The sequence below is a fragment of the Natator depressus genome, chromosome 3 (genome assembly GCF_965152275.1).
Source record: "Natator depressus isolate rNatDep1 chromosome 3, rNatDep2.hap1, whole genome shotgun sequence".
Taxonomy (NCBI): domain Eukaryota; kingdom Metazoa; phylum Chordata; order Testudines; family Cheloniidae; genus Natator; species Natator depressus.
The window spans coordinates 170510829-170523638 of record NC_134236.1 but is presented as its reverse complement, the minus strand read 5'-3'; the positions used below and the strand labels follow the sequence as shown (position 1 = coordinate 170523638).

General features: G+C 46.0%; 1 protein-coding gene across 1 annotated transcript in view; it reads right to left on the bottom strand.

Annotated features, from left to right (window-relative positions):
- Positions 1-3425, bottom strand: part of PKDCC (protein kinase domain containing, cytoplasmic) — a 45214-nt gene extending 41789 nt beyond the window's left edge. The window contains exon 1 of the mRNA XM_074949337.1: positions 2601-3425. Within this exon, the coding sequence (XP_074805438.1) occupies positions 2601-3287 (687 nt within the window). The 5' untranslated portion in view covers positions 3288-3425. The remainder of the gene's footprint in view (positions 1-2600) is intronic.
- Positions 3426-12810: the final 9385 nt, after the last annotated feature.

Below are 12810 nucleotides of genomic sequence, written 5' to 3'. Positions count from 1 at the left end.
CAAATGGAAAACATGTTTCTGATTTAAGTTTAATCTATTTTGTAAGTAGATGGCATGTAATTTGTGAAAACATAATTAACACAAGGGATTTTTGCTCATTAGAACGTTCTCCCAGCGCAGCGGGCTGGGCGTGTATTTTCTAATTGGCGTTTTTAGAAGCGTCTATTCATGTGTCTTTTCTAGTTCAGTTTCCACATGACGTGACTGCTCACAAGGCAAATGTGACATGAAGAAGAGTGACTTCATTTACCTATTATAGGGTCCACCAGCCTTCAGCAAACAGGGGAATTAACTGACAGCGCTTCCTCTAGTCTTTGGTACAAAAAATAATCACTCATCGTGAGCAGATTTTTCAATAAGATGTTCCATAATGCACACCCCAGTGTAAAGGAACCCTAGTGTCTACACATGTGTAAACACTGAAGTTTGTTGTTGTTGCTCGTTGCATAGATAATGCAGGACAGAATGTTGGTTTCCATTTTGTGAAGATGACTATTTCCAAATTATTCTCTGCATACGATGAAAGTATCTATTTGAATAACATGTGAAAGGAATACAGCACGATCACTATAACCCACCGAGGAAGCCAGAGAAACTGCAATTCTAAAATGTTTAAATCATCATTTTTGCCAACTTTTAGAGACACTGGGTTGCCTTCTACGGAATAAGAGAAAAATCTTGAAAACCAATATTTAAAAATTGAGTTTATTTCCTACTGTCAAGCTAGTATCGATATCCTTGTTTGCATTACAGTGATAGTAGGAATTTCTTCCTATGAGGATATATGACATCATATGGAATAACTGAAAACCTCTTAACAGTGGTTGTAGTGCAGCGTGCGAGATGTTGTTTTCATTATGTCTTATAGTTATACCTGGCAGCATATAGGCAATAATTAGCAAACGCTGTATTTAGTTGTCGATTTTTTATTCTAAAGCTACAAAAAATGTTTTCTCCAGTTTTATCCCAAGAAAGCAAGCAAACTGACTTCCCATTCCCAATTTTTGCATGTACTCATGGGGAAGAGGAGATATTAAACTTGCATCTGGCCCTTCCTAGAGTTCCAGTGTATGAAAATTGACTGTTTTGTTCATTTCGACCTTTAGTTCTTATGGGGGAATTGGTAGCTTTTACTACAGAAAAAAAATCAAAAGCTGCCTAGTTGATTTCTTTTTAAAAATAGCTACGGGGAATGCACGTTCTAATATTGTTTTCTTTTTCATCAACGTTCCATACACTGTGCGAAATGCAACAGGAATTTCAATCCAAACGGGCACGTTGAAATTAATGTGAAGGTGTAATAGTCGCACAATGCAACATTTCTGTCAAGTGGAGTAATGTCAGTGTACAGGAAGAATAATACTGCGCCCTGTTACAGTTAGTACTTCTAATCTTCCATTTGCCAGGATTCTGTGTAATTAAGATTCACACGACAAAATACACAATAAACCTAAATAACGACTACAGTGCCAGGTGAGGAACAATCACGTTTCCATTCCCACAATATTCCGGGGAAGGGGAGTTGTCGTTTGTATTGATTAGGGTTAACATTTTATTGTACGTATTCTGAGAGAGTTTGTATCTTCTTACGCTTCCTTCGCTTTTCAACATCACAATTTTATTTTTTATTTATTTTTTTCTTAGGTAAAAGAACAACCAGAAAAGAGTGCTAGGCCAGGCATAGCTATACGCCTTCTCCCATAATGACATTACTTCTGCACCAGTTAGCAGAATGAAAATGTATAATATTCCTAATCTTTCCCCAGTGCTTTCCTATACAGGCCAGGGTAAATCTGGCAGAATTAATCACTTCAGAGAGGATGTCAATATCTTTAGTTGTGCATGTATGTCTACTGAGCGTTTTTGTGTACAAAGGTTTCCTATCTTCTCCGTATTATAAGTAGAGAGCTCTTAGAAGAGAGCAGAAACTATAGATCTGTATAGATGATAGATCAGAAGAGATTTTGCGTATATAAAATGTAAATGGTGATGACCTAATAACTACAAATCTTTAGAGAACATTAACTGAAGTAACTTATTTGACTCCATAAACATTAGTCTAAAAGGATGTTAGAACTATACTTGTCCAAAGAATGTTACATTTGTATTTAGAGGGAGGCTTGTTATCACAAGATGGCATTTTTCGACCCATTGGGTTGACATTAGTGATAGTCAAATACTATTTATTCGATATACTATAATCACTCGGTATGGAAGGCTAGGAAGGGCAATGTTATAGGTATATCAAGATCAAAGCTTTCTAGTTCTTTCATACAGATCACAAATGCAATCAACTCCACCGTATATACACCCCTTTCTGCGGTTACTACATACTTTTATTCCCTTGGTATGAAGAGCGCCAACAGGTTGCCTGTGGTGAGAAATAAACCCTTGACACATTTTTCCACATCCTATCTGTACACGTCGGCTGGTTTTCACTCGCTGTCTGGTACAAGCCCTGGCATTTTTAAAGAAACCCGAAAGAAATGACCATTGCCTACCGTGTCGCGATCTGCAAAAGCTTTACCTGTAATTCCTTTCAAAGAGCCCAAGCGTCCCCCACGGCACCAGCGCCAGAGCGCCCCACCCCCTGGCCTTACCTGGAGGATGTTGGAGTGCTGCAGCCTTTGCAGGAGGATCATCTCCTTGACGATTTTGTAGGAGGCTAGCCGGTAGCAATCTTCTAACGCCGCGTATTGCTTCACGCAGTTCTCGATGTCGTGCCCCCCAAAATCGACCGATTTCAGCGCCACGGCCAGCGTGCGGTTCAGGACGACCTTGTAGACAGCTTTGGTGTAGCCGGAGCCCAAGTAATGCAGACTGGTGACATTGTGGATGTCTCGGCACCCCAGCAGAGGGGGGTTCAGAGCCAGGTCTACTTTGGCTTCGGGATAGGAACCCCCTCGGCTGCCAGCCTGCGGCGCTTTCCCCTTCTCCAGCCGAAGTGTCTGCTCCGAGGAGGTCCGCTGCTGGGCGAGGTCCATCAGCCGCCGCTCCAGGGGTCTCACCAGCCGCCGGGTAGCAGCCGCGGGCGCCTGGTGCTTCTGGTAGCGGAGCACCTCCTCGTAGCGCTCCCTGATCTGCCGGGCTAGCTCCCAGCGCCGGCTCCCGCGGTCCTCCCCTCGCCGGTACCAAGGCGAGCCCGCAAGCGCCGGGGTGACCCCGCGCCGCGGCGGCGGCGGCTGCTGGTGCGGATCAAAGCCCGGGATGAACAGCACGTTCAGCAAAGTGCCCAGGAAGAAGGAGAGGCAGCAGCCGGCGGCCACTGCGATCTTCCTGCGCCTCATCGCAGCGCCCCAGCCTCTCCCCTCTCCCCCCAGGACGCAGGTTTGGGCGGAAAAAGGCTCCTTGGGACCGCAGCCCCTTCACGTGGCCCCGCCGGCCCTGGCCCCGCGCAGGCACATCAGCGTGACACTTGCCTCCCTGCTCATGAGCTTCTGGAGCGCGGATTATGAGCCAGACCCGGAGGCGAGCGGGGGCGGGGGGGGCGGATAATCACCCTGAGCCCTCTCCGCTCGCTGACGTCCCCTGATTGACAGCCCGGCCCGGCCCGCGGACCGGCGGAGCAGCAGGGGGCCCTGGGAAACGTAGTCTCTTTAATGACTCTCCCCGCCGCCGTTTGATAGCCGGGAAGTCAGGACTACAACTCCCAGGCGCAGCCGCAGCTCCCGGGCGCGGCCGGGCCGTAGGCGGGACCGAAATGATAACGGTGTGCTCTGCAGAGTGGGGAGCGGGCTCCGGCTGGCCAGCCGCGCTAAACACGAGATCATAGTCTCGGGGGGCCGGGGTCGGGCTGGTATCAGTGAAGCCACTTTTCTCGCAGGAGCCTCTGAGCTAGACCCAGAGCTGCCGGCTGCTGCTTGGAGGCGCCTTCATTTTGGGATTCATTTGTAAAAACCTCCCCCTCTAGTGATGAAGGCTTATCTCTCCCCCCGCCCCCGCTCCCCCCACGGTGTGTGTTTATGTTTGAGCGGGACGTTTAAAATCTCACCCATAGTTATTTGTTCACGGGCACTCGTTCCCATTCTCCCGGTTTGACAGCGCGGGTTGCACGGGCATCACGCCAGTCACACGCTGGAAAGCGTTTTGCGACTGAAAAGCCAAGGCTCAGAAAGCAGCAGGCACACGCCGACAGAGGTGAGGATAAGCACACCAAGGGAAGATTTTGCCGACGAATTTTCCGCATATTTTCTTGCAGTTGGTTAACTTACAAATAAAACAATCCGACTAAGATAAATAACAGCTAATTCATTATGTCTGCGTGAGGTGGTGTATATATTTTCTCTCTCAACGCAATAAGCTGGTACATTACCCAGGAAGAAGTTATGGCCTTGTGTCCTCTGGCAGGGCTAAACTGTGATTTATCATAAATTTACTGATAATATAAGAACCGAGAGCTGTGATTTCGAGATGAAAAATGAAAGCCACGGAGGAGATAGGTTAGCTGTGTCTCTCTAGACTAGATCTACAAATCATGGTCTCAACATGGGGTAGCCCCTGCCCTGCGGGAGATGTGAATTGCAGGGGTGAGTGCTAATGACATGGTTATCCATCAAGCCCACATTACGATGCTGTTAGCAACTAATTAACAAATACAATCGGCCCAAGAAACGTCACAAAGAAAAGCACATCAACAAAAGAAAAGCCATAAAGAGTCTAGGGGGGACTGCGAGCTAAAGTTCACCGGGACGCAAAAAGAGAAGCATTTCCAATAAAGGAAGGGGATCATTTAAAGCACGAGTCATTTAGGTAATACACATCGGCTACAAAAATTCCGTTTACCCTCCCAGGCGCGTGTGACCGATGCTCGAAAGCATTTATTTTCGGTGAGAGTAGAAAGTAAAGCAATCTGCTTTGTATGGCTTGTAATTAATCAAAATCCAAAGCCTACTGTTTGTCCATTTTTGCTGCATATGTTACACGTGATACTCTATGACTGCATGCTGACTCATAAGGAATACTGTTTTCAAGAGACAAGATACATTAATAAGAGGCCTATATGGTCAAGATAATCGGGAGAGTTTAAAAGATTCAGTTTACTTTTACAACGTAATCTCTTCAATCACGGGTTTAACTAAGAACCGTCAGTCACTTGTAATAAAACTGTCCGGAGGGCGAATTACAAGTTTATGAGAAGCGGCCAGCAGATCAAATGGTTTTTAATGAGGCCTAATTTTGACATATTTTAATAGTGGCTGTACAGTCAGGCTTGAAACATAATACCAAGAGCAAATGGAAGCGTTAAGGTCAAACATGATGAGAGCCCCCGAATGAGGACAATAAATTACCAGTAAAGAGACCGTGTCTGAAATAGGTGTGGGGCTAACAAGCCATTAAGTAGCCTGCAGCCCATTTCCCGAACGCCTCGCGGTGTTCTCATGCCATACTGTCCCGTTAGCTTTGTGGCCATTGCAGCCTTTGTATGTGAGCAGAACTGAGCTGTGTAAGGAGGCTGGGAGGAGATCGCATTCAAAAGCCAGGTAAATACTGTATCAGCTAAGCGCCACCTACTGTTCCTTGCAACTGAATGCTCAACCAGCCGCACACGCTCAGTCCGCCGCAAGCTTATTGCAGGACACATGAACCGGGTGAAGCTTTGCGTGGTTGGATGGCAACTAACAATGCATAAAACACCCCAACGGTGCCTGCTGCTGCATCTCATAGCTTTTATTCTTTCCATTCTTATCTAATTGTCACCACGGGCAACATTCTCTCCTCGCTGATACCAGGGCAACCCCGCGGCAGTTATCCTGGGCCACAGCCTGCTCCCAGTCATGTAAGTGAGGGCAGAATTTGGCCGGTGATATGTCTCCCAATATAAACTCTGATCATAACGACTAGCCTTACTTTCAAAGGCGCTGAACGCCTGCCGCTCCCGTTGATTTCAATGGGATGTACGGGGGACCAGCACCTTTGAATCCACTCCTTTTTATTACATTACAATAGTAGGCCTCTGAAACTCGCATACAACTAAGTATATTGTACCTGGGTTAATGCAGGGCCTTCCCACTCTGATTTGTCAGCCACACCTGTCTCCAGTGCTCGAGCTGGGGGCTAATGTATTGCAATGAATAATATAAATGAGAATCGTGCGTATACCTGGACCCATGTACATTCCAGATCAGATAACCAACCATTAAGCTACCATCAATCAAAGATCTCCAACCACAATGTCAAGTCTCTGCCCCACTCCGCAGCAGAAATAAAAGACTCTCCCAGAGCTATATGGGGGAATAATTCCCATCCCTCCAGAAATATTTTAAATATCTATTTTACACGGTTTTATGATTTGTTTGATTTTAACCAATGTTTCCCATTTATTCCAAAGATGTAAGTACACGAGTTAAGTTGGAGCGTTTATGAAATGGGAGAAAGGAAGAGCAGAAGGAAACCCTGTATATAGTAATTGTACCATCTCAGTTTTATTTGGGTTTATAATTTGCCCAGTAACATTCAAGGGCCTAGACAGAGGCTGTCTGGTGAGAACAGTGAGGTTTAGGAGGGCAGGGCTAAATTCTTATTTTGTTTTCCCGGGCGTTTAACGTTACAAATTAATTTCTTTTAGAGAAGAAAACACTGAACTACTAAGGCAAACTTGTTGGAGCAGATCTTCCTCCCACTGAAGTGCATAGCTATTTAGACTTCAGTATAGAAAGGATCCAGCCCCGTTGCTTGCTACAACTGAGGTGGTACTTTCCCCTAGGGTGGAAATGCTCTCAGACTCGGGGGACCGATTTTCAGTTGATCTTTTATTTTAGCTCCTGTCAAGAATCACTGCTACAGTCTTAATTCACCCCCAAATGCTTGGGAATGGATTGAAGTGCTGTGATCTGAGAGAGAGTCCAGTCCAATGCCTTTCCCAGGCAGTTCGCTTTGATTACAGCACATCGGCCAATCTCTTCAACGTGAACTATGGAATCAGTGGGCCAGGTTACTTCACGGTTCTCCGCCTCCCCGTTCCCCCAGCCAGCAGCCCCGAGGGTGACACCCGCGGAGCGTCTTATCAGCCCTGTCTTCTCCAGGGTTCTAATTTAGAGCTTCCCCCTGATCGCTCGCGTTCTTTGCAGACACCTAACAGCTATTTACCATCCTCACCTTTGAATCGCACAAGCCATTTAGCGCGGGATTATCGAACTTCACACACAAGCAACGGAAAGCCCCTGAGAGCTCACAATCCAGCCTCCTCCCTCTGGAAGATTTCTATCAGATAATAGGCCAAACACTGCCTCATTGAAAGGGAGGGAAGGGAAGCTTGTTTAGCCAGGTACTTTGCATTACAATTTTACCTGTGGGTGGTTTGGGGGGAGGGATGTAAATCTGCCTGTATGGGAGAAAGGCTGGTCCTGCCTGGTGTTCTGCAAGGGCTTCCTGCTGGGAGCAAAAATGAACTTTTAACTGCTTTTCATTATTAAGGCTGATTTAAACAATTTCACAGGAGGATGGGGAGTATCCAGATTCTCTTCCTTCTTGGCCCCCTAAACACACACACATTGTAGACTTTGTCTCAGCACCCCACCGCTGAGTCATTTTCTCACCCCGCAGTGCTTTTGCTTTCCTCGTTGTGAATTACTAGTTTGTTTCAGACCTTGTGATCAATCCTTTAAGTGGACATGACCGCTCATATTCTGCCTCAAAGGTTTAGTTATGGTGGGAGAACTTGTTTAAAGCAGGAAACATTAATACCTTTGAATAGTAAGCATAGTGAAACACTAATAACAGTGCCCCTGCAAAATGAGTTTATTGCCTTGCTTTCCTGGGTGCATCGTTGCAGACAACTTTGCAAGCACATAATTTGTTTGGATCTGACTCTGGGTTGTTGGAGCATGCATGCTAAGTGTAATATCTGACATTAGCTTGTGCCTTGTTTATGAAGTTTACAGGAAAAAATACAACTGCAAACAGATGCTTCCAAACTCATTCAAGTGGGCCAGCTGTTTTTTAAATCAGGCCTCTCTCAAAGCCGGTTTTCTTCATTATATCATTCCCGACAGACACCATGAAATACATCACTCATTTAGATATGGAAGCAGACTTTGGAAGAGGACTTGTGTGGAACACTTTGATGTTAAGAGACAGATTTCAAAAGCCAGAAAACTTATTCGATGTTTCTAATTACAACCCATTCTGGGCCTGTCACTGATTATTGCACTGGTACCTATGCTACATAAACTGGGAGTGCTGTTAAAAACACAATCTAGAAATCAAGAGTATGGTGAGCCCAGCTGTCTGTAGTCTACCTAATTAAACTATGCAGGGAGAAAAATCAACAAGGATTTATAAACAAAGCTACTGACTAAAGTCAACAATGAGCTGCAGGGGACAGCAAACATACTTCTTAACACTTCATAGCTCAATATAAGCCAAGGGGGAAGGGTTTGATTTAGGTGAAACAGAAATTCATAAATCTGCATTAAAACTAGGCAGACAAAACATTTTTTTATGTTCTGAGACAGATTTTTTTCCCCACCAAGAAAATTCTGAATAGATTTTATCTGTTCTCTATAACCAAAACTTTTGCAATAGTGAATGCAGAAGGCATCACAGGCTTGGGTATTTGCTAACAGTTCTGCTCACATGCTAGCCTTTTATCTCAACAGCACAGTTGGGAAAGATTGCACATTGCAGAAAGGCTAAAAGCTGCAGTTAATTTTTTTATTTACAAAAGGCAGCTCTTTATTTGATCTTACCAGTTCCTATTTCTATCAATATTCCTAAGGCTGTGGGATCAAACACAGAAAAATTAAAACCATGCTACCATGCTAAATAAGATTAAGATTGTGGCAATGTATTGACTGCTCCTGGGGGAAATCACTTTGTTGCTCCAGGAACCCTAACAGTCTTGGAGGGCTGAGCCTAAGAAAAAAAATTGTGTTCCAGTGACTGGGGATGGGAAATAAAGGTTTAGAAGCCTTCTGATCTGCTGGACCCAAATGTTTGCATAAACATTTTCTGTCCTACACTTGTGCTAACTTTTGGGCTGTGTTCACAACATAAGCTTCATAACGGACTGTATAGTGAATTAAGAATTCCTTTGCGAAGCTAACATTTCTCAGTATCTAGCTGTTTTTAACAAAGTTTAACACGCACATACAAACACACTCACAAAAAGGCATTTAGCCTCGAAAGGAACCTTTGCCATTGGACTTTAAATGAAGCTCCAGAAGACCAAATTCCAGATTTTCAAAAAAGTTCAGGGCCTGATTTTCAAGAGCCCCATCAGCACCCACAAATGGGGACAGATTTTCAAAAGCGCTCAGCCCCCACTGAGGTACTTGAGTAAGAGCGGGATTTTAAAAGCCCTCAGCATCCAACAGCTCCCAAGGTGACACTTTCAGGTGTACCATTTGAATATCTAGACACTTATTCCGGTGTCTGAATGGGAGTTGAAAATCCATCTTCAGTTGTGGGGGCTGCACACTTTTGAAAATCTGGCTCCGAGAGCCTGCAACCTTCTCTGTGAGAGTTCCTCAGTGTTGGAATGCTCTCCCATTCCTTTGTTTGCCAGAGCCCAGATTTGACAGCCTTCGGGCATGCAACCTCTCTTCCTTTTCTCAGGCTATTTGGAGAGAGCAAGCATAAGGTTGAGGTGGTTATATTCAGACACATTTTATACTGTCTTTCTGCACAATTTTCTGGGCTTTAAGCTATGGGGCAGTCTGAAGTAAATTATACAGTGCCTTACACAGTCACTTTAGACATGATTTCATTTGGCCACTTTCTCAGTAAACCTGCTCTCATGTATATTTGAAACAAGCTCAGAGGAAGCCAATTTTATTAGTTCTGGCTAGAGCAAAAAATGCATCATGAAAGGCTGGAAATGTGTTGGTCACTAGCCGAGCCAGCAGAATCCCTCCGGCATAGAAAGTTGCAAAAAGGGAAGGCTTGGATTCTGCCTGTACTGGAGGTACCCATCAGGACTTTTCCAACAGAAAATTCAATTTTACATCAGAAGGGTTTGGAGGAAAGAGATTAGGGAGCAGTCCCTTATCATGTTAACTTTAGGAATTGTGATGATTCTTCTGTTGCTGTGCACACAGTTCTTATCTGGGGAGTGGGTTAAGTGAATGGTGGCTTACCGCATATCCATATTTCCATACAGTTCTAAGGGGAAACTCTGTGTATCTGGGTTCCCCATTTGTAAAATGGGGTAAATGCTTCCCAGAGCTGTTGTGAGGATAAATGCATTAGTGTTTGTGAAGGACTCAGGTATTACAGTGATAGAGGTCATATAAGTACCTAGACAGAGAAAGAATGCCTAGGTCCTCCTGGGAATTATAGATTAATAAACTTTACTTCATTACAAGAAGGTAGTTGATAAAGTCACTAATATATTACATGAACTGTTGTTATTAGTTAAACATTGACAGGATACTTGGTATGGGTCCAAGACACAAAATACAGACAGTTGGTGCTGTGAGGTGTTTACAATCTAGAGAGAAATATAAAACGCCCAGAAAAGTAACTGATCAGGACAAAGCAAGGTAGCTGCTATAAGAATAAATCTCGCCTGTCTAACCTTTTACAATTCTAAGAGTTAATAAAATAGTGGGTAAAGGAGAACCAAAGGATATAATTTATTTAGACATTCAAAAGCCTTTTGATAAATTCTCTTACAAGAGGCTATTAAGGAAACTTGGTAACCACAGAGTGAGAGGTAAAGTTCTGTCATGGATTAAAATCTAGTTATAAATGGCCATGGAATAAATGGCCAATTCTAAACCTGGAAAGAGATTAATGGTGTGGTGCCCTAGAGATCAGAACTAGGACCAATATTGTTTAATACTTTATTAATAACATGGAAGACAGGGTGAACAGTGAAGTGGCAAAATTTGATGTCAATAAAAAAAATTATGTGAGTTAGGTCAAGAGCAGGTTTCTGAGGTACTTCAATAGGATTTTAATAAAATGATGGGACCATATGCAAAAATATGCAGGGAGCAAAAAATGCAAAGTGTCTTTGAAGAGCTACTGTAGCACTGTATTGTTCCCCTGGCACTAGAGGATTGGCAGAGGAACACAAGAAGCAGGGCCACAGAGAGATTTTTGGAGGTTTGGGGCAAAATCTGAAATGGGCGACTCATGTGAGAGACACAAGGGGGCACCAGCTGGAGGGAGGCACGTGACCTCCCCGCGTGACCGCCCCCCCCACATGTCTCCTCCCCACCCTGCCCCCAGTGCTCTCCCCGTCCCATCCCCATCCCACATTACCTGGGGGGGGCCCTATGTCCTCCCGCCGTACCCGATACTTTTCAGGTGAAAGGAGGGCGGCCCCATGCCGGCATTTCCTCCGGCGCAGCTGTACTGCCCCCAGCCCTTCCACGAAGCCGCGCCTCCTGGGGTCTGTACAGCCCCACTGGAGGACAGGGCTGGGGGCGCTGGCGGTACAGCCGGGGCGGCCGGTGTGGGGCTCTGGCTCCCGGGAGCTGCAGCCCCACGTGCTGCTTCTTTCGCCGCCGCGGTTCCCGGGGGAGCCCCGCGGTTCCGCTCAGCGAAAGGAGCAGACCCTGGGGCTGCCGGGCGGCTCCATGCCAGCAGCCCCGTCCTCCGGTGGGACTGTACAGACCCCAGGAGACGCAGCTGCGTGGAAGGGCCGGGGGCAGCGCAACCGTGCCAGCCCCACGTTCTGCCCCTTTCGCCACTGCGGCTCCCTGCTGAATGTGCCCCCCGCGTCTGGGGAGGGGCAGGTGACCCTTCTTGACCCCCGCCCCGGCATTGCCGCAGTGGTGTCTTCTGTCCCACAGCGGAAGCCTGGCTCCCCACGCCAGGCATTGCGCGATCTGGAGGACGGGATCGCTACACCACTCACTCAAATGTGGCCCAGCTGCCTCTCCATCATGACGGGGGAGTGGCTGGGCCAAATTTGAGTGGCCCTGAGACCCCATGCGCCAGGTCGCAACGCCACTGAGTTTGAGGGCTCTCTCAAATGGGGGGTCCAGGGCAAACTTCCCTTCCCCGCCCCCCAACCTGAGCAGCCCTGATAAGAGGTACTCAGCGTGTCCTGACGTATGCACAGAACTGAGGGATCTGCCAGATCACATGGATCTCAAGCAGGCTATCCAGACATACCTTCGCTGCCTCTAAATCATTCTTCCCAGCCCCTGCCTGCCCAGATGCAGCAGTGTCTCCTGTGCCATGTGAATATGGCTGGACACCTACCTGGCATGCTCCTCTGACAGTTTGTGGAAAAAGTCATCATTAAATCTCCCAGCAGTTTTCTTTATAAGCAGCAGTGTGTTTCCATGGGAGCTTCTCCCTCTCTGCCATGCCAAGGCCCCTAAAACATATGAATATAAGAATGGCCATACTGGGTCAGACCAATGATCCATCTAGCACAGTAGCCTGTCTTCTGATAGTGGGAGGTGCCAGATGCTTTAGGGGGAATGAACAGAACTGGGCAATTATTGAGTCATCATCTCCTGCCATCCAGTCCCATGTTTCATGAGTATCTCAAAATGCATGTATTTGGACTTTTGGGAATGACTTGGGAGCAGTCTGCAATACTGCTTAAACTAGGCTGTAAGCTCTTTGGGGCAGGGACCTTTACTCTATGGCTGTATGGCACCTGGCACAACAGAGCCCACCTGGCTGGGGCCTCCAGATGCAGCTGTATCACAAATAGTAAATACATACATCATAGCTGTAACTTATAGAAAAGAAAATATTCAACTAAATACATAGACTGCGGAGGGCTGGACTCACTGCTATTGAGATTTTGGGTTAGTTCTTTGAATATGACCTGTTTTTCCAATGGTGATTTCTGTGGTATTTGTGTCACTGTGTGACATGGCTCTGTCTTGCTCACCCTTATAG